The 27955-nt window shown below is 34.6% G+C and overlaps 4 protein-coding genes across 8 annotated transcripts; 2 read left to right on the top strand and 2 right to left on the bottom strand.

Moving 5' to 3' along the window:
• Positions 1–1163: 1163 nt before the first annotated feature.
• Positions 1164–6468, top strand: LOC7473194 (uncharacterized). 5 transcript variants are annotated; one of them, XR_002983257.2, is made up of 3 exons: positions 1169–1327; positions 1796–3779; positions 5704–6468. XR_002983257.2 is itself a non-coding variant. In XM_024606720.2 (2 exons), the coding sequence occupies exon 2, from the start codon at positions 1810–1812 to the stop codon at positions 3718–3720; it is 1911 nt and encodes a 636-aa protein (XP_024462488.2). In that variant the 5' UTR covers positions 1164–1443; positions 1747–1809; the 3' UTR covers positions 3721–4052. The 5 variants fall into 5 exon arrangements, 4 of the variants coding, with proteins under 4 accessions (XP_024462488.2, XP_024462490.2, XP_024462489.2 ...); XM_024606720.2 differs by lacking the exon at positions 5704–6468 and having other exon boundaries at positions 1164–1443; positions 1747–4052; XM_024606722.2 differs by lacking the exon at positions 5704–6468 and having other exon boundaries at positions 1166–1327; positions 1747–4052.
• Positions 6469–8680: 2212 nt separating this feature from the next.
• On the bottom strand, positions 8681–8986 carry LOC7480943 (anther-specific protein BCP1). Its single transcript, XM_002311712.3, has one exon. The coding sequence runs from the start codon at positions 8984–8986 to the stop codon at positions 8681–8683; it is 306 nt and encodes a 101-aa protein (XP_002311748.1).
• A 3109-nt stretch (positions 8987–12095) lies between these two features.
• LOC7486103 (T-complex protein 1 subunit epsilon) lies at positions 12096–17025 on the top strand. The gene is made up of 9 exons (XM_002312615.4): positions 12096–12464; positions 12625–12943; positions 13910–14258; positions 14561–14693; positions 14831–14883; positions 15192–15294; positions 16195–16361; positions 16448–16561; positions 16678–17025. Exons 1-9 carry the CDS (start codon positions 12266–12268, stop codon positions 16846–16848), a joined length of 1608 nt encoding a protein of 535 aa, XP_002312651.1. The 5' UTR covers positions 12096–12265; the 3' UTR covers positions 16849–17025.
• Positions 17026–20437: 3412 nt separating this feature from the next.
• LOC7494805 (probable pectate lyase 5) lies at positions 20438–22438 on the bottom strand. Its single transcript, XM_002311711.4, has 4 exons — positions 22278–22438; positions 21411–22151; positions 21190–21328; positions 20438–21088 (listed from the first exon to the last, which is right to left on the bottom strand). Exons 1-4 carry the CDS (start codon positions 22382–22384, stop codon positions 20867–20869), a joined length of 1209 nt encoding a protein of 402 aa, XP_002311747.3. The 5' UTR covers positions 22385–22438; the 3' UTR covers positions 20438–20866.
• Positions 22439–27955: the final 5517 nt, after the last annotated feature.

The following is a 27955-nucleotide window of genomic DNA, read 5'->3' as shown; positions in this document are numbered from 1 at the left end:
TGTAACTTTTTGACAATTTCACCCTTGATTATTGTTTTTCCTATCAAATTTTATCTTTATTCCTTTGATTGTTCGTTTTTTTTGCTTTGCAAAATTTTTTAGTTTTGTATTTTTTTTATACTTAATTACATTCTTTAACATCGAGTTGATTTGGACTTGAGCTTCTTGACTAATCCCATTTAAAAATTTCACAGATTCTAGTGTGGAAAATTAATTCAGGGTTGCGTTTTCTTTTAGTCATTCTCTTAAGCTAGTGGTTTTGTTTTTTTTTAGTTCATTAGAGATTAAACTTTGTGTTTTTTTATACGCTGATTACATTTTTTGTTTTTTTATCTGGTTGAGTTATCTGGTGTCTTTTTATATTTCATTCTTTGTTAGATATATTTTATTGAAATAATTTTTTTCTTTAATTAAACAAAATTGATTGATTGAATAGAGAAGAATACTCACTTCACTGTGTTTTTTTCGATTTGTTTTTACAGGGCATTGCTCTAATGAACTATGTAACTTCTTTTCGATGCCATCTTGCAGCTCTTTGTCGATGCCATCTTGCAGCTCTTTGTAGTAGAGTTTGAACCAACTCATAAAGCTTATTTGGTTGAAGCCTTGTAGGCGATGTTCACAGTAGAGTGGCAGTTGATTTTCAATGATCTTTTATTTTTTCTCTTTATATTATATGTATGATATTGATGACTTATTTTTTTATTTATTATTGCCAAGTGTTTTTTTATAGTTTGGATTTTATTGTTGCTTTCTGTTTAAATCAAATTAATAATTTAATCAATTTTATTTGACATATACCAGTTAATAACTCAAGTATCAAGCTTTTTTTTTTTTTTTTGAAACATTATTGACCCGTGACGCAGGGTGGATTTTTAGTCAGTTAATCTTCATTCATGGTGGGATGAGCTATCTAACTATTTTATGAAAAGGTCAAAAAAAGCAACAATAAAATGAATTTAGTTTTATTATTTTTATTGTGATAATATCTTTTTTTTACTGTAAATTTGTGTTTGTTATAAGTCACTAACCTTTATAATTTTTATCCAAGAAGAAGAAAAGAGTTAATAACAAAAAAAAAAAAAAAAAAAAAACATTGATGATAAATTAATTTGGATTTACGAAAGAAGTAGTCATTAGATTATTATTATTATTATTAGCTCTTGGGTTAACACAATTCTCTAAACAGCTTTCAAAGGCGGAAGCGATTGGAGAAAACACAAAAAAGAAGAGACAAGAGAAAAGAAAACTTACAACCGTAGCTGAGAGAGAGAGAGAGAGAGGCCTGCGTGCTGGTCTGCTACAAAGATAAAGCAGAAAATCTCCAGTAAGAGAAGCGAATCGTTGATATTTCTATTGGGTTTTGTTTTCCTTCTTGCACAGCTGCTAGTCGGTTGTTATTATCTGCTTTGCTGCGCGGCTTTGTTTTCTTGCTGAAACTAGGTTTGCGAACTCACTCACTGTTTAATCTGTTATTAATCATCTCTATGTTCGATTTTCTAATTATTTCTCGAATCTTGGAAATGGGTATTTTATTTTTAGTTCTATTCATGGCAATGGGTATCTGATTCCTGTCATGTTTTTCAAGATACCTAGGTTTAAGTACTAAGATTTACGTGCTGTTGGCTATTTAACGACATGGGTACAAAGTAGTTTGCTGCTTTGCTACTTCTGTGCTATGTAGTGCTTTGCTTTTTCCATGAAGATCTAATATAGGTGGTGTTGTTATTTTGTTTATTTATATAGGTGGAGATAAGGGGGTTTGTTTAAAAAGTATATGTTTTGTTGAATCTAGTGGCTGGTGAGAAAATGGATTACGAAGAAGAGGAGAAGATGCAATATCAGGGAAGTGGTGCCATTCCTGCGCTTGCAGAGGAAGAGATGGGAGAAGATGATGAGTATGACGATCTATACAATGATGTCAATGTTGGGGAGAATTTCTTGCAGATGCATGGTTCGGAAGCGCCAGCCCCACCTGCTACAGCGGGGAATGGAGGATTCCAAACTCGAAATGCTCATGAATCAAGAGTTGAAACTGGGGGTTCACAAGCGCTTGCTATCACTGGGGGTGGGCCTGCAGTTGAAGGGATATATTCTAATGCTAAGGCTCATTTTCCAGAGCAGAAGCAGGTGGCAGTTGCTGTTGAAGCACAGGATGTAGGGCCTGTTGATGGATCTTCTGTTGCTCAGAAAGGGAGGGTTATAGAGATGAGTCATGATGTTCAAGTGCGAAACATGGGATTTCAGAAATCAACACCAGTGCCCCCAGGTATCGGGGTTGATCCTTCTGATATGAGTAGAAAAAATGCTAACGAGCCTGAACCTTTGCCAATTACTGGCAGTGCAGGTCCTCGAGGTGCTCCACAAATGCAAGTTAATCAAATGCATATGAGTGCAGATGTTAATCGCCCTGTGGTTAATGAAAATCAGGTCCGGCCACCTGTAGAGAATGGTTCTACCACGCTTTATGTTGGAGAATTACATTGGTGGACCACTGATGCAGAGCTTGAAAGTTTTGCATCTCAATTTGGAAGGGTCAAAGAGATTAAATTCTTTGATGAGAGGGCTAGTGGTAAGTCTAAAGGCTATTGCCAAGTTGACTTCTATGAAGCAGCTGCTGCAGCAGCATGCAAAGAGGGAATGAATGGTCATGTTTTCAATGGACGACCTTGTGTTGTGGCTTTTGCTTCTCCACAAACACTAAAGCAGATGGGGGCTTCTTACATGAACAAAACCCAGGGTCAGCCTCAGACTCAGTCTCAAGGAAGGGGGTCTATGAATGATGGTGCGGGAAGAGGTGGTAATGCGAACTTTCAAAGTGGAGATGGAGGAAGGAACTATGGAAGAGGTGCTTGGGGAAGGGGTGGGCAGGGAATTCTCAATCGAGGACCTGGGGGTGGACCAATGAGGGGAAGAGGTGCCATGGGTCCCAAAAACATGGCTGGGAATGTTGCTGGAGTTGGAAGCGGTGCCAATGGTGGAGGGTATGGACAAGGCCTTGCAGGTCCTGCATTTGGTGGGCCTGCCGGTGGAATGATGCCTCCCCAAGGTATGATGGGTGCTGGATTTGATCCACTATACATGGGACGAGGGGGTGGTTATGGGGGTTTTGCTGGTCCTGGTTTTCCTGGCATGCTTCCTTCATTTCCTGCTGTTAATTCAATGGGACTTGCTGGGGTGGCTCCACATGTCAACCCAGCTTTCTTTGCCCGAGGAATGGCACCTAATGGGATGGGAATGATGGTTTCCTCTGGAATGGATGGACCGAATCCAGGAATGTGGTCTGACACAAGCATGGGAGGATGGGGAGAAGAGCATGGTCGAAGGACAAGGGAGTCAAGTTATGATGGCGATGAGGGTGCTTCTGAATATGGATATGGAGAGGGGAACCATGAGAAGGGAGCTCGGTCAAGCGGTGCCTCTAGAGAAAAGGAACGGGGTTCTGAGCGTGACTGGTCAGGTAATTCTGATAGGCGTCACCGTGATGAGAGGGAACAAGACTGGGACAGGCCAGAAAGGGAGCACAGGTACAAGGAAGAGAAAGATAGTTACCGTGGCCATCGGCAAAGGGAGCGTGACTCGGGTTATGAGGATGATCGGGATAGAGGGCACTCTTCTTCAAGAGCTCGGAGCAGATCCCGTGCGGCTCCAGAAGAAGATTACAGGTCTCGAACAAGGGATGTAGACTATGGCAAGAGGAGACGCCTACCATCAGAGTGACAACACTATGCTATTCATCCTCCTAGGATGGTGCAGAGGGTGTCTTCTTGGGAGAGGAAGTAAGTTCTACTTGTTTGGATTGGGAGGGGAGAATAGCTAATCTCTTACTTCGTTACTGCATTACCTGAACTTTATTAGCTGAACACCTGAAACTTAATATTTATGTGCTTTAAAACATTAGTAGTAACTGTTTGTAGGATGGCTAATGTGGATATTCCTTGTGGGGTTGGACTAAAATATCCCACAGCTGAGCATCCCATTGGGTTTATGTCTTTCTTGAATCTTCTGTTTGAGTGCTTGTTGTCTTGATATGCATGAAACTTTCTTCTCTATGGGATTGTTTTAGATGATGGCTAGCATACGGTCTATCATTTTGATATTTTTTTTGTTGCTTATGTGAAAGCTTCAGGCTTTGCTAGATGTCTATAATAGTGCAAAGTTAAGAGTGCCATGATTCAGCACTATTCACTTCAAAGTTTTTGCTGGCGAATTTTTTATTCACAGTTAGTAGACATTACATCACTGCTTATTTTTTAAGCCTCTGGCCATGAATTTGGCATGATTTATGGGCCATCTTCTGTTTTTCAAGCAGCTAGATTACATCTCGTGTTTTTCAAACTTGCTTGCGGTTATTCACTTCATTGCATCAATTCTTTTTCTAGTATTATTTTGTGTAGTGGTGTCATCATTGATGGTTGCTAGCATGGGCTTTGGAAGACATTTTGCCTTTGATGTCGAATGTCAATCTCTGCACACTGCTAATTTACCTGCCTTAAGAAACAGCCCATCTGCATGGTCCTCCCATTACCTCTTTATTCTTTGTCCAGAACCTTTTTGTAGTATTTTTGAAGAGGAAAAAGGGTCAATGTTGAATCTATTCTTTTCAAGCTTATTGTATCCTGTCTTTTTAAGTTCAACAACTTAGGAAAAACAAGTCATGTGAATATTTGATGTTCTAGCTGTGGAAGATAGACCATTGGTAGTTACAAGCCAGTTGATGTTTTTGCTCTCATTTTAGGTTCAATTTAGTAAGTAGTAACAGTAATGGTGTTTCTGCCTATTGCTATTTTTTTTTTGCTCAACACATATTGGGTAAGTGAATTACTTGCTTTTTCTTGGCATTTAAGGTTCAACTATAGGTTGTAATGGATTGCTATGATGGTCATTTTCAAGACCTAAATTTTGAGCTTAACATTTTTTTGTGTACATTTAGGGTTGCAAAACTTCTCATTTCGGTGTTCTTGGGTTTTGATATGCTTTCAAGCCTTTCATTGAGGGTTCGATTGCATTGATTCATTCTGCTGTTTCTTCTTCCTTTTTGATACTCTTCATTTTTTCTTATTTCTCTTTGAAGTTTCCATAAGAAAATTTTGGGTAGCAATGTAATGTAATGGAAGAAGGAAACAATAGCTATTTCCTTAATTACACATTCATTCTTCCATAGCGTTGCATTATGTTATCTTGCATTCAACCAAGCCTATCATAATTTCTTCAGTTTATGGTTACTGTTTCAAACTGTGACCGCATGCTGAATATTAAACTGCTCCTTAGGATAGTAGTTCTGCATAGGGAAATATGTCTACCAATACAACAATTGTAATCCTGATCCCCATGTACCTCTTCTGGTTGAGGCTCATTTATCTCTGTTTTAATGTACTTGATTTGTTTTCATATTAACCTTTGTAGTTCTGATTTGTTCAACTTACAACTGTAGGAAATTGGCAGATTTGGTTGGGTTAATCTAAACACTACAATAGTGCATGAATAATTTTGTCTGTCTGTCATAGAAGTCTGACATAGGTTAGGGCGGTGAAAAATTGGATTAGGGAACAGTTGAATTTGATTGATTTGCTTCAGAATATGCAATGCTCATTCTAATATATTTGGGTGGTAGAGGTAAATTCTATAGTGGTGTCTTTTGACTCATTAATTTCTTTTAACATGCCTATTGACATAAGGGTTCTGCCTTTATCATCCATCCAGGGAGTGGACTGGGCAACTCTCTGTTTTCATGATTGATCAATTTGTGATGTCTGGGGAAGATGTGTTAGATTGAGCAGCTTCATTGGTTCCTTCCATAATGGTTTTCGACTGCAAAGTTTGCAAAAGAAGCCTTGATATTTTTGGCTCTCTTTCTTTCCTCAAGCATCATTTAGGAATCTTCAAATAATGCTCCTGCGATAATATGTTTAGAATGAGTTGTATTTGTGGAGCTGTAGAATATAGTATGGGATGTCTGTGACAAGTTTTGGGATGTGAGCATCATGTTTGTATTTTGTAAATCACTAGACACCACTCCCTTCTGTAAATGAATATATGTATTAGGTCCATAGCATAGCCTCCTCACTTGTTTATTTGACCATAGCTCTTCTTTGAGCTTGTAAAAAGCCTTGTACTGATGATGAGGCTCTTTTTTGTACATATTTGATTGCCTGCAATTCGTCATCCTATCTGATGTCAGAAGGGTCAGAGATGAGCTAAGGCTGTATAATGATGAGTAGCCGTTTCCACTGTAACAAAGTAGAATCTAGCTTTTTTTCCCCCCAGAATTGAGTTTATGTCATCAGTTCCTTGTATAATGTAGTTCTGATGAACCTTTTGTTGTATATACCCTTCTTTTCTGGTTTTTCATTAGGATGTAGAGTTTTTCATAAGATGTTTATTAGATTTTCGGTCTTCAATATTCTTGTAATTTGTATACAAGGACAGGCACAGATCTTGAAGGTGCACTCTCAGTGTTTTGATGCGTACTGCTTTCCTGACCTGGAAAATTGCCACAGCTGTATCAACTATGCTGTTGTAGGCATCTTGTAATTTTTCTGGTCCCTTTTATGCACTTCCTTCATCTTTTGTTTTTCTGTTCATGATAGTATGTAATGATTTGTTTTTATATCAACTGCACAGCTGTGGTTGTAAATTTGATATCATTTTGGATTGGGCTTTATTATTGAATGCTTGATCTGTTTAGTGCAGTTGTTTCATTTAGGAATTTTACATGTGATATGGGGTAGTTTTGTGGGGAGAGGAAAAGGGGATAACTGGATTGGCATCCATTCTCTCCTTCGCAATTTTATGCTATTGATGGAAGATTGCGGATAAGTCGGTCTGTAAGGCTTTAAGATAATGTTATGTTGAGCCTTTTCTCAATGAAATTCTCATACCCTACCGTTACACATCTTTCCTTAAACTTCTACAAGTTTTGTTTCTTCGGTATTCCTGCAGTTCTGTTGCGCAGTCTACTTTTCTTCCTGCAGCTTTGCATCAAAAATCTTTGACGTTTCCCAGTTGCTCAAAGTGTTGGGGCATTTTGTTGGAATTTTTTGTTAGTATTTCGGTCATCAAACGTGTCCAGTGTAAGTATTATCTTAGCCAAGTATTGTTCTGAGTGGAAATTTATACCAAACGATAGCCGCATGCATTTGTTTGAACAGTTGATTCTTTTCTTCCTTTTGTTTTGCTGTGGGTGGAGAAAGTGTTACCTGGAGAGTTGAGCTTTGTTCTGTGCAAAAACTGAGAGGAGCATTGCCATATTGCTGTGCATTCCCTTTCCACGCACTTTTGTGTTTGGAGGTAGTTTTGCCTGTTCTCTGAAAATTTAATCTATTTTCCTCGTGTGCCTGGATGCATCTGTGCTTTTCCTTTTGCGTTTTAGCCAAGGCTAACACCTTTTCTTTCTTTTTTCCATGTTTGGTTTGTTCCAGATTTATTGTTATTACAATTTAGAAATATTGTACTTCGTGTTCTCTTAAAATATCCTTCCATTTGCTAGATGGTACCTAGCCATCTGATCCTTCTATCACCTTGAAGCCGATGCCTGGTCTTTTCTTGCCTTGGTTACTTGCAGTTAGGTTCTGACCTGATGAACATCTTGTAACCAATGCCTGGTCCTTTCCGGGGTTTGCAATAATGATCGTACATCCTCGCTTAAGATTGGGTATGAAATTCTCTTTCGGTCCAGCCAAGGAGTAGTCACATGTTAACTAAGGCGCTGTCATGAAAATTTTTAAAAAAATTATTTAAAATTAATTTTTTATGTTTTTAAATTAATATAATATATATTAATGTCAAATAATTTTTTTTAAAATATTATTTTGATATATCTAAATAATATTTGTTGGACCATTATCATATGCTTCAGTGTGAGCTTAGATTACATGATTGATCAGGTCGGTTTTGATCAAATCACTTTCTAGAGCCTTTATTTTTGCTTTAAATGATTTGAGGCCTGAACGGTAAGAGGCATCCTCAGCTTGTAAGCTAAGAGAGTCGCATCATAATCTACCAAGGGAAAGCCGTCATTCTCCTAATCATAGTTTTCTGTGATGGTAAGAGCCTAACTCGGCCTCGTTTGGCTCCTGTTTCATATACTAGGTAGGAAAATGGCAGAAGGTGGGAAATCGAAAACCCACTACCCTCAGTGGAGAATTCCTTCATGTTCAATGTAATTGTCTGTGAACTGGGGGTCTGCAACATCCTGAAAATGCAGTGAAATGTACCTACGCTTGTTCGTTCCATTCTCAGTTCTCGTAAGAGTAACCGAAAAACAATTTTGTTGTTTCCAATGCCATGGCCGGAAAATGGAGTTAGGAAGGTGTAAATGATTGATTAGGTGCAATTTTTCTTCAACCAGTACTATAATGGCTTAGATTCGCAGGTGTATGCGCAGAGGTTGTCCACCAACCCAGAGCTAACTAATTACCAGCAAGGGTCCCTTGCATCGAGTTTGAAAAGAAAAATGAAGAATCTGCATCAATGCGTGTTTAATACATAAAGGAAGAATATGATTCCACTAATCAAATTTTTTATTTTGGTGGAGATTGATACACCAAGCTCATGATCTGGTGCAATATTGGTGGTTACAATGTAAATAGATAGACATCGATGGCAAGAAACCCTCCCCTCTTGCACTGAAAGTTGAGATACATAAATCTTTTACGTATACTACACAATATAACTTAGCTTAGAAGAAGAGGTAGCCAGCAACAGCGGCAACTCCTGTAATGGCAGAGAACTTGAGGGCAGCAGAATCACTTTTGGGCGATCCAGAAGGTCCCCCAGCTGCTTCAACACTTCCCATTGGTCCTGGAACAACGGCATCACCACCAGAGGGTGCACCAGCTGCAGCAGCATCATCAGTACCGATAAAATCATCGCTCAAAGGTGCTTCTGCTGGCAGGGCAGTTGTGGAAGGAGCAGGTCCTGCTGCTGATGCCAACCCAACAATGGCAACAAAGACAAGAGCAAGAACAATCACTTTGCTTGCCATTTTGTTTCAATCTTCTTGTGGGATAACTCGATTGAATGAGAATGCAGATGTTCTCTAGCTAGCTACGGGGGATAGAGAAACACTGCAATGATGGAGGAGGGATTAGCATAGAAGGTGCTTTGTGTATATATATATATATACAGTCGTTTGGTTATGGAGACAAAGCTGTGTGGATGCTAATCACTAATTGTTAATAAACCTGTAATTCGGTAAGATTGCTGCGGGGAGTGAGGAAAACCACACGTAGCCTCGGGAGTTATTGGCTGTTTAAGTTGAATAAACACCTAAGATTTTCCCAATAATTAGAGAATTAGTAGGGAAAATTTGTTGATTAGGCTACTCATCTAATTTTAGTGATTCCATAGTTGTCTTGCAGAGTTTGACATGGATGTTCTGATCTTGCATTTTGCAGGGAAAACTGCGTTCCATCGAGTCAAATGATCATATCCGTCGATCAGTTTGTAAAGCATGTTGCTTTTTTTTTTTTATTAAGAATATGATGCATCAAACATGCTTTTTCTATCCGATTCTGCACGAAATCATACATTAAAAATATTAATTAATTAATTACTAGGTTGCTAAATAGTTGGTTTGTAGATGGTTAATTTAATATGTTCTTTAATTTTCTTCAAAGGTATGAATAAAAAACTTTAGTTTATTAGAACCTGATTGAACCCTCTGTTTTTCTAGATTCTATTGCATTGTTTGAAGCATATATATATATATATAATTTGATGGTTAATTTTAAAAGGTAGCAGGTGATTTTTATAAAATTAATTTAAGGATATATTACTTTTCACTTTAAAAAACATGGGAAGTGACGTTCTTTTTTAAGATAGAAAACTTTTTATTTTATTTGAAATAAAAAAAATAACCTTGAGTATTTTAAAATTAACCACCTACAATTCTTTTTGTTTTGTATATAGTAATTAACTAGTATTTAATTATATAGTTAAAATTTTTAAAATTAAGTAATCTCAATTATTTCTTAAGTGCGTTATATCTTAACTTGTATGGATCTTAATTAAATTACTTAGTAGTTCTATTTACAGAAAAAAATAATAATTATGTAATGTCTTGATTATTTTTTATATTATTTTATGATAGTTGTGTATTCTTCAGAGAAAGAATTCATTTCTTTTTTAAAATGATTATGAAAAAAAAAATGTTTAATTTAAGTCATGTACTTAATAGTAATTTTAATTTAAATACTTTTACAAAAAATATAGTACAGTAATTTACTATCATATAATTTGTCGTGTTTAATTTTACAACACAACACAATAGGTTTTAGGAGTTAAACAAACTCTTAATAATAAAATATTTTAATTATTTAACAGAATTCAAATTGTGAATGAAAGGTAATGTGATTACAATATAAATGCGAGTAATTATCAAATCCAGATGTATACTTTAAATAACTTATTCTATTTAAAAAAGTGAATCTTTTTTATTAAGAGTGTATTTGAGACAGTGGTAGAGATAATTTTGCAAAATATTTTTTATTTGAAAATATATTAATTTTTTTTTATTTTTTAAATTTTATTTTTAATATCAGCATACTAAAAATATAAAAAGATATAAAAAATTTTAATTTTAAAAATATTCAAAATTTATTTAAACAGTAGTTGCACCGCTGCGCCAAACAATACTTAAACATCAAAACTTAATTGCGAAATGAAGTTATAACATAAACTAAAAAAGCTCAGCCATATACTATAGATTGTGAGTGTTTTCACTGTGGATTTAAGCAATGTTTATTAGGGAGGAATTAGTTGATCCTCGTGATAAGTTGTGAGCAGTTTGTTTTTTTGCTATTTTTTCGTGGTGTGGGTGGCATGCTATGGATTGTTTGTTGTCAGTGGGTGTTTTGTGTATTGTCATTCTCCTGATTTGTTCAGTGTGGAGGGGCTAATAGTTAGATACAAGCCTTACCTACGATGTACCCGGTTGCGTGGTTGTTCTTGAGAGAGTGTTGATTTGGTGCAGTTTGATAATATTTTGGTTGTTTTTGCATGGGATGACAGTTGTTTCTCTTCGTTCTGGGCAGGTATAAGTGCTATGTAATTACGCTGGGTATTTTAATTTTTTCTTTTGGATTTTGCTGGATTCAAGAGATTGGAGCTGGATTTTGTGTCTAAGATTGAATAAGGTAGTCATGTTTTTTTTTAAAAAAAAAAACATGTTAATTTTAAACACGTGAAGTTGTCAAACCCAAGTAACATGTGTCTGGTAAGCTTTTCAGACACGACCAAGGTGGGTCTAACATGCTTGCTTGATCCAGCCACAGTGGTTCTGCCAAGCTTGCAAGACTTAACCAAGGTGGTCTGCTAAGCTTGCAAGATCCAACCAAAGTAAACTTGGGTTTGCACCCGCGAGCCTTGAGGCTTGCAAGCTTGTCAGACCCATGTGCTCTATGCGCCTAGAGTTTGGTGTGGTTGCCAGACTGAAGATGTTTGAGCCTAGTCTATTATTGTTGTTGTTGTTTTTTTTTATCATTATTATTTTTATTATTGTTAATATTATTAATATAATCATTAATAAATTCGAAAAAAAATTATTATTATTAAAAAAACCCATAAATTTGATTTGAAGGCTAAAATTTAAAACTATTATTATTATTGTTATTGTTTTTATTTTTATTATTATTAGGTTGCTTAGGGTTTGGCATGATGTTCACAAATCTAACTTCCAACTGTTATTATCATAACGATTTATATTGTTTATGAATCGGACCGCATGTCATTTATTAGGCCTGTTTGAGATTATGGTAGCGGTTGTGGTTTAAAGTGTTTTTCGCTTAGAAATACTTCAAAATGATATTTTTTTATTTTTAAAAAATTATTTTTGAGATTAGAACATCAAAACGATCTGAAAATATAAATATATATATTTTTTAGCAAAAAAAAAATTTGAATTTTAAAGGGGATTTATTGGGCCCTTAGTTAATATATAAACACAATGGGGGATTTATTGGGCCCTTAAGAGTAAAGGCCGGGCACACTTGATAAATATATCGGGCCAAGGCCTTGTAAGCCCAGGAAAAAAAAAATAAAAAGCACCATCAAGTTAGGGCTTTGAAATTTCGGAGGCGCTTCTTCTCACTTCTCTTATATGCTAAACTACTACTAGCTCTTCATTTCACTGAATCACTTCCTTCCTTCTACACTCTTCTCGCCTACCACTCCCTCCCTTAGAAACCAAAGTTGGAAAAAAAATCTTCTTTTTTTTATTTCGATTTTAGTAGATTTTTTTGTTGCTTGAAACACAGAGAGAGAGATGGCGTTAGCGTTCGATGAATTCGGTAGACCATTTGTAATAATAAAAGAACAAGACCAGAAGGTTCGATTGAGAGGTCTCGATGCTCAAAAAGCCAACATTGCTTCTGGTATGGCCGTCTCTCGCATCCTTCGCACCTCTCTCGGTCCCAAAGGTATGGATAAGATGCTCCAGAGTCCCGACGGCGACGTCACCATCAGTCAGTACCCTTCTCTCTCTCTCTCTCAGTTGATTTCGCCACTGAATATAGGGTTTTCTTTATAAGAAAAAATTTCAAATTCACTTTGATTTGATTTTTATTAGGGTTTAGGGTTTGTGATTTACTAATTATGGATATGGATCTGTGAAATTAAAATTAGCAAATGATGGTGCTACGATATTGGAGCAAATGGATGTGGACAATCAGATTGCAAAACTGTTGGTTGAGCTTTCGAGGAGTCAGGATTATGAAATCGGTGATGGGACTACTGGTGTTGTTGTTTTGGCTGGTGCTCTTTTAGAGCAGTCTCAGAAGCTGTTGGAGCGCGGGATTCACCCTATTCGTGTTGCTGAGGGTTATGAGACTGCTTCTAGAATTGCTGTGGAGCATTTGGAGAAGATCTCTCAGAAGTATGATTTTGGAGTTAATAATATGGAGCCCTTGGTTCAAACTTGCATGACTACTTTGTCCTCCAAAATGTAAGTTTGGTTCTGCTCTGTTTTTGTGGTATTGCACTTGTCAAACGATTTGCTGTTATGTTCATTGTTTCTTCTTTATTGTTGTTTATGTTATGTTATTGCTACACTAGACTGTTTCTCTTTGTGCATACGTATTTCTTAAATTTCTTGCGTGTATGTGCAATTCAGTACATTTGTGTATCCGGTGATGTAATCTATTATAAACCACAAGTTTCTTAATGAACCTTTGGCTCTGCACCACGATACAGAGTCTTATAATTTTATGCTAGTAGCTTGGATCTTATCTAGAATACCTTTTTGTGTGTTTCCTCTGCTGCCTGTTAATAACTCTATCAAACTTCAAACTGCAAATATGCTTAGAAAGGATGATTTTTTTATTTTTATAGGCACTGCTCTAAATGCCTAAATCATCTCATAGAGACCATGGAAAACTGAAAATATGGCAAACCAAAGTCACAAGACGAGATGTTTTAGCATGTGTCACCATAAGCAAAGAGTAGTTGTTTTTAGTATGCGGATGTAGTGCGATGACTGTCCAGATGATTCATAAATATTCCTAGTTTTGTAGTAATGATAATTGCCATATATAAATCTTCATAGTTTTTCACACCTATTTATGTTTCCCTTTTCCATAAATATTCTAAGCTGTCTTTAGGTTTTCTTTCCTCATGCACATGTATGGAGCACTGTCATAGCTGAGTTTAGGGTTTTTCAACTTTAAATCTCCACTGAGGTCTGTGGTTTTGGTATCAAATTAGGGATTGGAAAGATGAGTGTACAGCTGTGCATTAACTGGATTTTTGAGTAGTTGAATCAACCCATTTACATTCTGGGAACTCCCATTCTCTATTAAAGGTGTTTTGACTTTGAATTTGGGCATGCTAGGAAGATGAGTGCTAGTTGAATGCCTTTACTGCTAGACACATGCTATGCACTGTGATTATTACATGTCTCTTTGTTTTGCAGTGTGAATCGGTGCAAGCGCAGTTTAGCAGAGATTTCAGTTAAAGCAGTTCTTGCTGTTGCGGATTTAGAGAGGAAAGATGTTAATTTAGATTTGATAAAAGTTGAAGGGAAAGTAGGAGGCAAGTTGGAAGATACTGAACTAATATATGGGATACTTGTTGACAAGGAAATGAGTCATCCGCAGATGCCAAAGCAAATTGAAGATGCAAAAATTGCTATCCTGACGTGCCCCTTTGAACCACCTAAGCCAAAGACTAAACATAAGGTGGACATTGATACAGTTGAAAAGTTTCAAACATTGCGCAAGCAAGAGCAGCAGTACTTTGATGTCATGGTTCAGAAATGCAAGGTGGGTTGCAGTTTGTGTAACCATCAATAAATGTTTGACATGACACAATTGTATAAGCTCATCTCTCTTACTGTATATTAAACTTGTTCCTGTACTCATCTCCCCTATATTTGTTTTCTTTCTCTGGTTTCACCAATTTCTGACTGTTCTTCTATTTTCATCTGTCCGGTATTCAGGTTGTATGAGGTTTTTGATAATATGCTTTTTGGCGGGTTGCTTTTGGAGTCGCTAGGAGACTTGTGTTACTGTCTCTTTATGTTTATGTTGCTTGTAACTTTTTTTTGCTTAAATCTGATTCTCAGGATGTTGGCGCAACCTTGGTTATCTGTCAATGGGGGTTTGATGATGAGGCAAATCATTTATTAATGCACAGGAACTTGCCTGCTGTCCGGTGGGTTGGTGGTGTAGAGTTAGAGCTGATAGCAATAGCTACAGGTTCGTGTCAATTAAGCCTCTCTCTAGCTGTTAGCATATATATGGTTATGTATTTGGGTGGAACACTTGCGCATCAATAATATCTGTTGTCATGATTTAATCATTATAAATGAAATGATGGGGTCTTGTTATTTTAGGTGGAAGAATTGTGCCAAGGTTCCAGGAGTTGACACCTGAAAAGCTGGGAAAGGTAAATGTTTCTTATCTACTTACACTTTTCAATTAGGGAAAAAGAGGTCGGATATAATAGCGTCATATATTTTTGTGTTCTCAAACCTGGTTCTATCCTTTAGAAGACGACTATTTATTTATCAGTATTTTAGTTGAGTCAGGTTTAAGAATTTTAAAGGCGTTCAAACCAATAAGGCAATAAAGATTCCTGCATTTTAGTGTCTGGACTCTATTGATTCATGCAGTTACCTTTTACATTTCATTCATGTAGCATAGATGACACTGATGTGTTATTCTTCCTTTTCTTTTACTGTTTTATGTGTGAAGGCTGGTTTGGTTCGAGAAAAGGCTTTTGGCACAACCAAAGATAGAATGCTGTATGTTGAACACTGTGCAAATTCGAGGGCTGTAACCATATTTATTCGTGGAGGTAAGATTTAAATTATCCATTTAAAATCTTTATTGCAATTGATTTTGTTTTGGCTTGTTATATTGTGGCAATTAACCGTGTTTCTTCCAAAATATAATTGTTATTACATGGCAATTAACTGTGTTCTTTCAAAATATAATTGTTATTACACGGCGTCTTTTGCATTCATGTTTTCATTCCCCAGTAAATGGGTGACAAACTTTGTGCCTATGGTATATCTTCTCTTTTTCTTACTGGAAAAGAAGTGTTTATTGCATTGTAGAGTCACCATTTAAGCTTGATATACATGAGGTATGATTTATATTTGGGATAAACTTGTTTGCTAAGTTTGAAGTTTGAACTCCTTATTTCATTTACATGTTTGATGCTCACAAGTCACAGTCTACTCTTGCATTGTGTCTGCTTTCCTATGGGATCCTGTGTACTTGTATGAAAGCAAGCTAGAGATGATCTCAAAGTCTACAATAGATTTTTTGAAGATATTGTGCTACTTTGCTATGATGGCTCAGTATATTTAATACTGCTCTGAAACTACTCGATTGTGCCTGCTCGCTAACACCTAATTATCATCCAATTCTAGCAGAGAAACGAACTAGTTGAAAGATCTCTTCATAAGTGAAACTTTCATGCACATTGTGTCGATGCCTCATGCTGTGTGTTGGACCTGTATTTTCTGTTTTTTTTTTTGCTTGTTATGCTGTTTGGATGCATTCCATTGCTATCATAGATGAATTGCTAAGCTACTCAAGAAAGCAAAGGCATCCTTTGCTCATGTCTGATATGTAGACCTATTGTAGTTTCAAAGGGAGATGTTTTAAAAAAAAAGAAGGCAGGGGGGTCCCTGTCTTGAAGTTTTTGCAGTTGATCTCATGCAAGGTTCTGGTGTTTTGTGATTACTAGGTAACAAAATGATAATTGAGGAGACAAAGCGTAGCATCCATGATGCGTTGTGTGTGGCAAGGAATCTTATTCGCAACAACTCTATTGTATATGGTGGTGGCTCAGCTGAGATTTCCTGCTCAGTTGCTGTGGAGGCTGCAGCTGATAGATATCCAGGAGTTGAGCAGGTAAGTTTCTTTCGTGTTATTTTATGTGTGGGTACTCTTTTTTTTTTTTTATTGATACTGATGGCTTTCATTTTCAATATATGCAGTATGCCATCAGGGCATTTGCTGATGCTTTAGATTCTGTCCCTATGGCGCTAGCAGAAAATAGCGGCCTCCAACCAATTGAGACATTATCTGCAGTGAAATCTCAGCAAATTAAGGTAAACGTGATATGACCGCCTTCAGTGCCTCTCACATCTAGCTCCAATTTGTGCACCTGTAGTTCACCATAATCACAGGTGTTATTTTAATTTTCCTTTCAAAAATGAATTTGCAGGAGAACAATCATTACTGCGGAATAGATTGCAATGATGCTGGTACAAATGACATGCGCGAGCAAAACGTCTTTGAGACTCTTATTGGAAAGCAGCAGCAGATTTTTCTTGCAACACAAGTTGTCAAAATGATATTAAAAATTGATGATGTCATCTCTCCTTCTGAGTACTGATCTTGTAAAGGTCGGATATCACACTGCTTAACCATCAACTGAGGCCATATTGTTTTACTGGCCTGATGCAGCATTTCGAGCCTCTCGGAGACAGACATTTGTTTCATGAGAGCTTGTTTTGGTTGCAGATTTTGTATTGCTCGTTGGATTTTAATCGGTTTTCCTTGCGTGTTTGAAGTGGTTGATTTTTATTGCTTGTTTTCTTTGATTAGTGATATTACATGATGTTTTTACTTTGATACTTAAATTCGTTAATTGCTGGATCATTTGATTCAGCTCATATTTCCTGTGTTCTGTTTCAAATGATTCTGTTCATACCATCCATCAACCTCCACGATGCCATTTTTCTGGCTACCTTTCAAATGCTGTATTTTAGGTCCTCACAGCCCATATGATAGTAGTAGAGCGTCCATTTGGTGGGGGATGGAAATGGAAAGAGAATGTATATTTTGTGATTTTTATCCTTTTGATCTGGGTGGGTACTTGCACTGATTCTTTCACAAATTTAATTTTTTGACATGCCAGGGTGGGGTCTAGATTGATGTTGTTTTTATAATTTTAAAATTTTCATATAACCTTGATCAAGTTCCATGAGTGCATGTATTCAAATAAAAACAAATGATACAAATATTCAAATTAAAAAAAAAATGTAATCAAAATATAGCCACCAGTGACCATGTGAGGTCGTACAAGAGGTGGCTGTTGAGGAAAGCAATGTACCCCGATATTCAGGTCAGTAGAGGCGTCTCGAATTGATTTGAAATATTGAAATACCTTATGTTTTATTTATTTGAAATAATGTTCATTTTCATTTAATTTTAGTTTCTTTGCCAGTATCAATTGTATAATCTTATACCTTTCTTTATCGATTTTAGTAAATTTTTTAAAATTATTTGCTTTATTTTTAAATTACTTTCTTTGGAAAAAAGAAAAAAAAAAGTCTTGATCGGTGGGCCTAAGGTCTACTTTTCTATCACAACATAGAAAATATAAGTTCTGGGTTAATAGAAAATATAATCGGTCTACTTGCGAGCCTACTTGAGCACCTCTCAAGAGCTACTCTCGGGCTTGAGGTCTGGGTTCATTGCACCGCCGTAGGTCTTTACTTAAGCATTGAATGGTAGAAGAAACCTTTGCCGATTTGTATACAACTTGTTTCTCTTATGGATGAAGGTTTCTCGTTGATTTAAAAAGAGACTGCACAACATGAATTCAAAGCTCACATACTACAGCTTCCCATCACTTCTATTTTACTGCAGCTTCCCATCACTTCCATAAATCTTTGAAAACTGGAAGATTTTATTTTACTGCAGCTTCCCACTACTTTCATTTTACTGCAGCTTTTCCAGTTTTCAAAGATTTATGAAAGTGATGGGAAGCTGCAGCTTCCCATCACTTCCATAAATCTTTGAAAACTAGAAGATTCTATTTTACTGCAGCTTCCCACCACTTTCATTTTACTGCAGCTTTTCCAGTTTTCAAAGATTTATGGAAGTGATGGGAAGCTGCAGCTTCCCATCACTTCCATAAATCTTTGAAAACTGGAAGATTCTATTTTACTGCAGCTTCCCACTACTTTCATTTTACTGCAGCTTTTCCAGTTTTCAAAGATTTATGAAAGTGACGAGAAGCTGCAGTAAAATGGAAGTAATGAGAAGCTGCAGTATGTGAACTTTGAATTCATGTTGTGCAGTCTCTTTTTAAATCAACGAGAAACCTTCATCCATAAGAGAAACAAGTTGTATACAAATCGGCAAAGGTTTCTTCTACCATTCAATGCTTAAGTAAAGACCCATGGCGGTGCAATGAACCCAGACCTCAAGCCCGAGAGTAGCTCTTGAGAGGTGCTCAAGTAGGCTCACAAGTAGACCGATTATATTTTCTATTAACCCAGACCTTATATTTTCTATGTTGTGATAGAAAAGTAGACCTTAGGCCCACCGATCAAGACTTTTTTTTTCTTTTTTCCGAAGAAAGTAATTTAAAAATAAAGCAAATAATTTTAAAAAATTTACTAAAATCGATAAAGAAAAGGTATAAGATTATACAATTGATACCGGCAAAGAAACTAAAATTAAATGAAAATGAACATTATTTCAAATAAATAAAACATATGGTTTTTCACCTCAAATGGTTCTAGACACTTTACCTGAGCCTAATATCCTAGGATTTTTTGTATTTCATAACGATCTAGTATATATTATATTTCAATTATTTTTTTAATAAAAAAACAAGACTCATGAGTTATAAATACAATATAAATCTTTCAAGATAAAAGTTTACAATTTTTTTATTTCAAATATTTTCAGTATATATACTTTTAGAGTTTATCTTTCTAAAATATTATTGTATCTTTTCTCTCTATAAAATGACTGATTTAAGTATAAAAGAGTCCTTACATCTATAAAAAAATATTTTTTACAGGTATTAATTGTCAGCGACCTTGGCTTACCAAGAATCATCAACTATCAACTACCAACCACTTGATTTTTTATATCAAACCATCAAATATTTTAGTTAGAAAAAATGAATTAGATTGGAGGGTTTCTATAATGGCATTGTTTTGAGCATGGTACATTCTCTATGGTTTTGATCTAATGGATATTGGAATTGAATCCAGTGTATTAATTTTGTTTCCCTATTTTATTTAATCCAGTACCCTAAATAGCTATAAGCATTGTGCCGGGGTGTGAAAAGAGAGATTTCTCGTCTTCTGGATTATTGCTGTTTCCATGGCCAGCCTTTTAAGCTGCGATGACTTTCTTTTTTGTCCAGTTTTCTGTTTTCGTGAACCAGGGATTCGCATCTGACGAGCTCGAGACCGAAAATATTACCACTTGAATAAGAACCACGGGTAGTATTAGTTAAGCTATTGGGCGCAAGTCCCGTTTGATTTTTCTGAGGTTGGGCTGATACCGGAGTTGCAACTGGTCGGAAACAATTGCTTCTCCCCGTCTATTCCATAACGCTAAGTTAAGGCAAATAATCCATTCTCAACGAATCATTTGCATACGTTACGAGCAGGTTCGAATTAGCTCTTTGGATCCCTATCGTCCCCTGATTCAGGGCGACTCGAAACTTGATTTACTTCTTCAACCTTTTATTAGCAGGCGTTGCTAGAAAATACAAGCTGAAATCCATGCTGCGAGGATATAATGTTCAATCATTCATGCCATGGAACGAACAAGCTACGCCTGAGGCTAGAGGGGAATCGGTCAATCGGGCACCAGAATAAATAAATGAGGCACGAAGAATGAGACAACTGGTAAACAGAAAATCTATTTAATTCCATCTCTGCCGACTGATACATATGGTTTCCATTAGTGGAAAGGGCCTGGTGGTATCATTTATGGCAACTGTACTTTTTTACTGTTCAGTTTTGTTTGACATTGCGATTTTTTTAATTCTTTTTAGTATTAAATTTTTAAAAGCTAAAAATTTTAATATATTTTAAAATAAAATAAAAAAAACATTTTGAAAAAAAAGACCGACAGCGAGAGTGAATAGGTGGATGGTCGGATAAGGAACTACCCCTTCAAAAGACGAATGGTCCCATTAAACAGACAAAGTCGTAGTGAACAGTTTCACGTCCGCAAAAAAGGAGGGTCCCATTAAATAGAGCTACAAGGACATACATTTTCTTTCAACTTCTCAAGTTTCGATCCACTTTCCATACCTGCCAAGCGATCTGAGTAAAGAGTAGGAGAGGGAGAGAGAGATTGATGTACAACTACAACTATACGAGGCCTCATCACCTCTTGTTTTCTTTCTGCACCGTCAAGATTCCGATCGAGGTTCTCATGATGGTGGGTTTCATGGACAGAGGCAGCTCTTTGTTTTTTACCATAGAAAGCAGACAAATTAGTATAGACGAATCCTATATAGCTAGCTGATTCCTTGTAATAATTACAAATGGCCTTATTAACTTCCTTTTTTCACCTTTCTTTTTCACCTTTAATTTGCTTAACCTTTATTGCTTGAATTATACACTTGGTGGGCTTCTGTGCAAAGCCACTAATCAGCAACGGGAACCCTTCTTGCAAGCAAGTGAACCTGCTCCTGCTGTGATGGAGCTAACCAAGGAAGATGGTCTTGCACCTAAGCTGGATGCCTTGGCGTAACTAGAGGAAGCTCCAGCTCCAGATGCTGTGAAGAATGCCCCGTTTAACAGCAAATCCCCTTCAGACCTCCAGTTCCAACCCTTCCATTCACTTTGTGGTGCATCCTCATGTTTAGTTACCTGAAAGTATTGATTTGACACATTTTTAGGTTATATATTCTTCTATCTATCGATCAATGTGCCATGAAGGGGATATCAGTTTGGCCCTTACAGAAAATTACCTCTTTATTAAATCTGTCATTGGGAGCAAGAAACCTATTGCCTTGGCTGTTAATTGTAGGATCGGCACTGCCTCCAATTGCGTACATTTTCCAATGTGAGTAGTCGTTGTTTACCACGTGGAAATATCCATGTCTACACCTGCAAATTAATTCAAGACGGGATCAGAATTTAGACACCATGGCTCTGCATATCCGTCTAGATTTAGATTTAGTATATATACCTTGGCATTCTCTGCACAAGCCCTTCTCCAAAGTGGTTGAAGGCAATGGTGACTTGCATGTTCTTGTCTTGTTTATAGCTATCACTATGGCCCAAGAGCATGACCTTGTTGTGATGGGTCAAGTAATTGTTTGAGATTGTTATGGCTGTGGATCCATGAATCGCATCAATCAACCCATCATTGCAATTGGATAAAGAGCAATGATCCACCCACACATGGCTGCCTCCGAATATAGACACTCCATCACCGTCCGATATAGTCCTCCATCCATAATGACCTGGGGAATCCCTCACATAAGCATTCCCTCCTTGCTTACAATCATGAATATTTATACCGTGAATTATAATGTTGGTCACATACTGTACAGTGATGCATGGACCACCAGCAATGTGCACACTGGCTCCTCTCCCATCGATCGTCTTGAAAGAGTTCATGATCAGCTCTTCCTTAAGCTTGATCACCATGTCTCGAGCGAAAATGATCCATAAAGGCTCTTCTTGTATAACAGCATACCTAAGAGTGCCTGGCTTGGGATTCACAGGGTCATCATTCCCGGGGTCTGTCACTACATATATCTTACCATCCCTGCCACCGATCGCATGCTTACCGAACCCAATTGCACAATCTGCTAATCTCTGCCGATTCTTCTCCCATTTGGGGTCACACCTCCAGCAATCGTCTATTGGATTGCCGGTTCCACAAGAAAGGAAACCCAATTTTCTTCTAGAGGCGTTGATGCTCCTGAAACAGATAGGAAACGAAAAATGTGTCACATTAATTTCCAAGATATATATATAGCACATTTACGTGTAATAATTTTAATTGCTAGCTAGTGCTAAATGTTCAAAGGGCTAGAGAATATTATACCTGTGTACTTCCTCCACTACCAATTCAGGATCTTGAACTGGCGAACAGGAAATAAAATTTGGAGCTAGAATAAGCAGGAGGATCGAAAGAGAGAGTGGGATTGCCATTATTTGGACACTAGAAATTTGTGAGAAACTTGGAGGAATGAGGTGCCTATAAAAAGGGAATAGATAGGGGTAAAAGAGCTTAATTGGTAAGAAAAATAATAGTGGACCCAGACTTTATTATTATTGGTTTTCTTTCATTTTTTTTTAAAATAAAATCCCGAGATGTTTTGGTTATGTCAGTTTGAGCTGTTAAAGAATCCCTCTCTTTTCTAGATTTTTATCAGAGTGGTTTTCAGTGCTACATTACAGGTTGAATTTTTTTTTTTAAATAAATAAAAATATTTAAATAATTATAAATTTAATTCAGAGTAATTTTAATAATTAAATATCAAATGATGGTAGTAAAAAAAATCAATTTAAAAAAAAATATCTAAATAAAAATCTCAAGTGAACTCGTGTTAACTTTATTAGCCCACAAAATATTATTTGGGATCAGGATTAAATAATTAAAATAAAATAAAACTAGAAAAAAGATCGAAGTTAAATCAATAAAGAAATGATGGAAAACAAATTCTGAGCCAACATGTGTTAATTTGACTAACTTGCACTCTGGATAACTCTGTTTAGAGGGGAGTGGAAAAATTCACAAGGCTCAAAGACTAATAATTTAATGTCAAATGATAAAAATAAAAACAAAATCAATTTTGAAATAAACAATGTGTCATATGGTTAGCTTGATTAACATGTTACCTGAGATATGAGATAGAGATAACCTCGTAAAAAAACAAAACAAATTATGAAACTTAAAGCCCAATAACTCAACGTCAAACGATGAAAATTAAAAAAAATAATTTTTATAAAGGACTTTTAAAAAATATTGAACTTAAACCAAGTAAATTTTCAAAATCGATGGACTGAGTCATGAGACCAGGATCACCCTATGAAAAAACTAACAAAACAAATTTCCAATCATAAAAATCAAAACAACGAGAACTAAATCCTGTACAAAAAATAACTAGGGATCAAATAAAAAAAAAAAGATCAATAAAATCAATGCGGACCAAAATTGGAAACAAAATAAAATGAAATAAAATGTTGAAAGAAAAAATTGAAAAAACAAATCAAGCAAATGATTTAAAAATAGCAATCAAAATAATAAGGGTCGAATTATATAAAAAGAAAAAAGAAAAAAATGTTGGAGGATGAGATAAAATTTCTTTAAAAAAAAACATTAAAATCAAAAGAATGATGACTAAATTTAACATAAATACAAACTAGAGGATATAATTAAATTTTTAAATATTTAGCATGAATATCAAGGCATAAGAGAGAGAAAAGAAGGAGACGAGAAAAAAATTCCAATGCCGCTTAACCGCAACGTATATGATAGCATTCTCCACCCCATTAGCTTCGCTGCCACAATACACGTTTGACACATGACGGTATGTAGTTTTTGGCCACCAGGAGATTTTCCAAGTGCCTCTAGAATGGCACAGGGGACGATCACGCGTGCTACACACCCCTTAGTCTTTTTATTGATTTGTTAATATTTTAATAATTTAAATTACTAAACAACCCCTAAGGATATCTGAATATTACAAAAAAATATGTTGCAAAGACAAAAACGCGTTCCTAAGCCAGTCTTAGATTTTTTTTTATTAAGGTTAAATTTTTCATTTCATTGTACAAAAAATACAAAAAAAACTAAAAAAGCCATCTCATCAAGTTCAATATTTTTTTTAACTCTTAAGGGCATTGATGTCATTTTACTGTGCAAAAAAAATAAAAATAAAAAACAAAAAAGTTCATGGATAAAAGGCCAAAAATTTGCTTTCAAAGACAACGATATAATTTTACTATGAAGAAAAAAATAAACTAACTAAATTTACCGTGGAGAAAAAAAATACAAAAAGGTTTTATGTTTAATCCTATCAGTATTTATTTATTTATTTATTGAAAAATAACATATTTACATTCGACTACTTGCATTCACATGAATATTTAGAACTTTGACTCTCGTATAGATCTGATAAGAATATTTAAATTTGTGTAACTATTAAAAAACTCAGATTTTCTGGTTCGGTGTATGTGCACCCATTAACAAAACATAACTGACCTTGAAAAATTATTGTGATTCAGGATCTATTAGAGTTGTTCACTGGAACAATTTGATGGTATTTTTTCCCGTCCATCAAAAAAAATTTACACTGGCTTTCAAGGACATTTAAATTTTTTCATACGATTTATTTGTCATTTTCAAATTGATCAGAGTCAAGTAATTCTTTTCCTGTCTTCATTATACAATGAAATCACTTGAATACCCTTAAAAGCAAAAAAAAACTAAACCTAGTGTCAAGGGAAATTTATGTATTTTAACAATGGTTTTTTTGTTATTAGAATTTAAGCTAGGGACAATTTGGTATTTCATCAAATATAAATAAATAATAAAAATGCATAATAAAACAATAAAAATACCCTTAAAATCAAGAAATTTAAGCATGAGATCAAATGGTGTTTTTGTTTTTTCACTCAGAATTCTTAGTCACTTTTGTATTTAGCTAAATAAAAAAAATAGTGTGGGTGTGTGGCAACCCAAGGGGCATGAGAGGCGCCCACGTCTTTCAAGTAGTGTTTCTCGACATCTAAAAATTTTACCATTTTCAATTTCAAGGAGTATTTATCTATTAAAAGAATATTTTATAATGTGATAGCTTCTATTTTTTAATTTAATTAGAGATAATAAATTGTTTAATTAGACAAATAACTTTTGCTTTTTATTCTTGCGTTAGAAATTTTGATTTTATAAAAGTTAAAGTAATCTACTTTTCATTCATGAAAATCTAATTTTTATTTATTTTATATATAAAAAATCAATTTCACAAAAGTTTTGATTAATTATATATTTTTTAAAATTATAACTAATTTTTTTAAACTGTTATCACAACATCTGATTGCATGAAGTTCCGTTGAACACTCATAATTAACTAAGCTTTTCTCTGTTTTTTAACTTTTCTTTTGAGTGAGACAAGATTTAGGTGGTGTTTTATAGTGCGGACAAAATATTATTGGCCAAGAGTTGAGTTCGTGTTTTTAAATTGTTTTAATATACTAATATTCAAAATAATATTTTAAAAATAAAAAATATTATTTTAATATATTTCTAAATATAAAACATTTTAAAAAATAATTATTAATATACTCTAATAATTTTTTTTTATATAAAACCTGCACTCAATTCTGAAATATAAAAATTAAAAAGAAAGCGACTGGAGGAAAATCAATCACTGTTAAGAACATAAATGCCATGAAATGATCTTTCACTGAAAATAAAGTGTATAAATGATTAGATAGAGCCTGCAATTAGTGGCTAAGTAGCTACTATCACAGCCAAAATTGTTACTGCAGGGTAGTGCTTAGCATCAAATCACGGTCCAATCCAGTCTCATGAACTTTATGCTATTACCATAAAAAAAATTAAAATTTTAACTGCAAAGAATTTTAATAAAATAAATATCACATTTATAAAACACCACATATAAAAAAAAATTATAATTGAAAAACGTGATAATAAATAAATATCACATTTATAAAACACAAAAATCACTACAGAATAAATTGTCACAATTTAAAATTTTAAAAAGGCTGAAATTGCACTATTCTGTGATCTTTTTTTCAAATTATATTATTTTACTAATATTTTTAATTTAATTTGCTATTTTAAAAAAAAAGAATTCTGACTATTGATTTAAAGATTCGAACACTACCGTTACACCGACACTTTCACAACCCGTCGGTGTTTCTGTTGAAACTGAAGGCTCCCCTTTTTCCTCCATCACACATAACTCTTCGTCAGCATTAATTTTTTTTTTTAACATATAATTTAATTTAGCTGCTTTTTTTTTAATTTGGAGTATGATTTTAGTTGTTTTTTAATGTATTTTTGTACTAAAATATATTAAAATAATATTTTTTTATTTTTTAAAATCAATACATCAAAACAATTTAAAAAATATACATAAAAAAATTAATTTTTTAAAAATTTAAATTTTTATTAAACGCGTTACCCTCAGTTGAAGCAGTTTGACGTTTGTAATTAATTTCCCATCAGACAAGGCCTCGTTTTTCCCCCCGAAGGTTTCTGACTCTATGTCTCAATTATATTATTATATTGCTTTTAAAATCTCGTTTGTGTCTAGAAGAAAATCTAAAATGTCGGTATCGAAATAAAATATTTCTATTAGTTTTGTAGGGTTCCACGTAAGCAGCCGATGGATTTTGCAAACAAAAAGCATGTGATTGCTATTAAAAATAGTATTTTTATTCAATAAAAGATCGAGTAATAATAAAATATCCAATAAAATAAATAAGCTAAATTATAAAAATTCAATGTTTTTTTTTCCAGTCTACTGTAACTAAAGTTACTTATCTACAATAGCTATACAAAAATTTTCTATTTTTTCCGTTGTGGTTTCGGGTTCGAACTATATAATTACTAATATGATGGTTATTGGAAACTTATATGATCGTTAACTTCAGAACCCGTAAAACTAATCGAGGTATATACAATCTCGTCTGAATATTCACATTAATTAAAAAAAAAAAACAAAAGTTACCTATCTACAATACTTATAAAAAAAATTATAGGAGAGGCTATGTGATGATCTTTTTGGGCAAACAATCATGTCGGATGGATTGTTTCTATTCATAAAAATGAAGTCTTTATTGTCTAATAATTCAGAGGTACAATGATTTCATGTGTCCTATTTATTTTTATGATTCCAGAGTGTTGGTAAAAGAAATTAATTTATTTTTTAAATTTATATTTTATTTTGGTGTTTTTAGATAAAAAATAATTTTTTAAAAATAAGAAATATTATTTTAATATATTTTAAAATAAAATATACCAATCCTATATTAAACACCTTTTAAAATAATTTGAATCTAGAATTAGCAATTATCGTACCACTGCATATCACATGTACAGCATGTGTAGAGGTTCACTGTCACGACAGTCCAAAATGAACATTCACAGTGCTTATTAATGTTTTGTGTACTCTTGTTGTTGCTTCTTTTGTGAATGAACTAAAACCGAGTCACTACTTTTATTATAGTTCGTTTAATAATTGTAATCAAACCCTGTTTAGTCTGAATGGATGGACTTTATCAAACCCTGTTTGAAGAAACTCATTATAGCTCGCCATAAATAAGCTAGGCATTTTTTATCGCATTAAAATATATTCTCTTGATTTTTATTTTTTCTTAATATATTATAGATTTATTTCTGGACATAATCCATCATAAATAATCACATTAAAATATAGCTCGCCATAAATAGCTATATTTGGTGTTGTTTCGGCATTGTATGTGCCATCTGAAGGATGTGGACGATGTTTATTTATTAAACATGTACGAGTTATTTTTGAATTTAATTTTTTTATATATATAATTTTTATGTTGTGCTTCATATTAACATATTATATAGAAGTAAAATACTAAAATGGATGGCAAAAAAAAAAATAGTTAGAAAAAAAACAAAGATAGGTAGCATCCCGTCAATAAAAATATTTTCGCATTTAAATAGTCAACGCACATTATATATATAATTTCTCCATACACAGGAGATTATAGAAA

Source organism: Populus trichocarpa, chromosome 8 (assembly GCF_000002775.5).
Source record: "Populus trichocarpa isolate Nisqually-1 chromosome 8, P.trichocarpa_v4.1, whole genome shotgun sequence".
NCBI classification, from domain to species: Eukaryota; Viridiplantae; Streptophyta; class Magnoliopsida; order Malpighiales; family Salicaceae; genus Populus; species Populus trichocarpa.
This window is presented reverse-complemented; position numbering and strand designations above follow the sequence as displayed.

Bases quoted from the DNA above. Each gene is read 5' to 3' on its own strand.
- LOC7494805 (XM_002311711.4), bottom strand. From the start codon at position 22,384: ATGGCAATCCCACTCTCTCTTTCGATCCTCCTGCTTATTCTAGCTCCA. The intron at 22,152-22,277 runs GTATAATATTCT...TATCTGTTTCAG, and splicing joins GTAGTGGAGGAAGTACACAG to GAGCATCAACGCCTCTAGAA. The intron at 21,089-21,189 runs GTAATTTTCTGT...CAATACTTTCAG, and splicing joins ATGACAGATTTAATAAAGAG to GTAACTAAACATGAGGATGC.
- LOC7486103 (XM_002312615.4), top strand. From the start codon at position 12,266: ATGGCGTTAGCGTTCGATGAATTCGGTAGACCATTTGTAATAATAAAA. The intron at 14,884-15,191 runs GTAAATGTTTCT...TTATGTGTGAAG, and splicing joins CACCTGAAAAGCTGGGAAAG to GCTGGTTTGGTTCGAGAAAA. The intron at 16,362-16,447 runs GTAAGTTTCTTT...CAATATATGCAG, and splicing joins GATATCCAGGAGTTGAGCAG to TATGCCATCAGGGCATTTGC.
- LOC7480943 (XM_002311712.3), bottom strand. From the start codon at position 8,986: ATGGCAAGCAAAGTGATTGTTCTTGCTCTTGTCTTTGTTGCCATTGTT.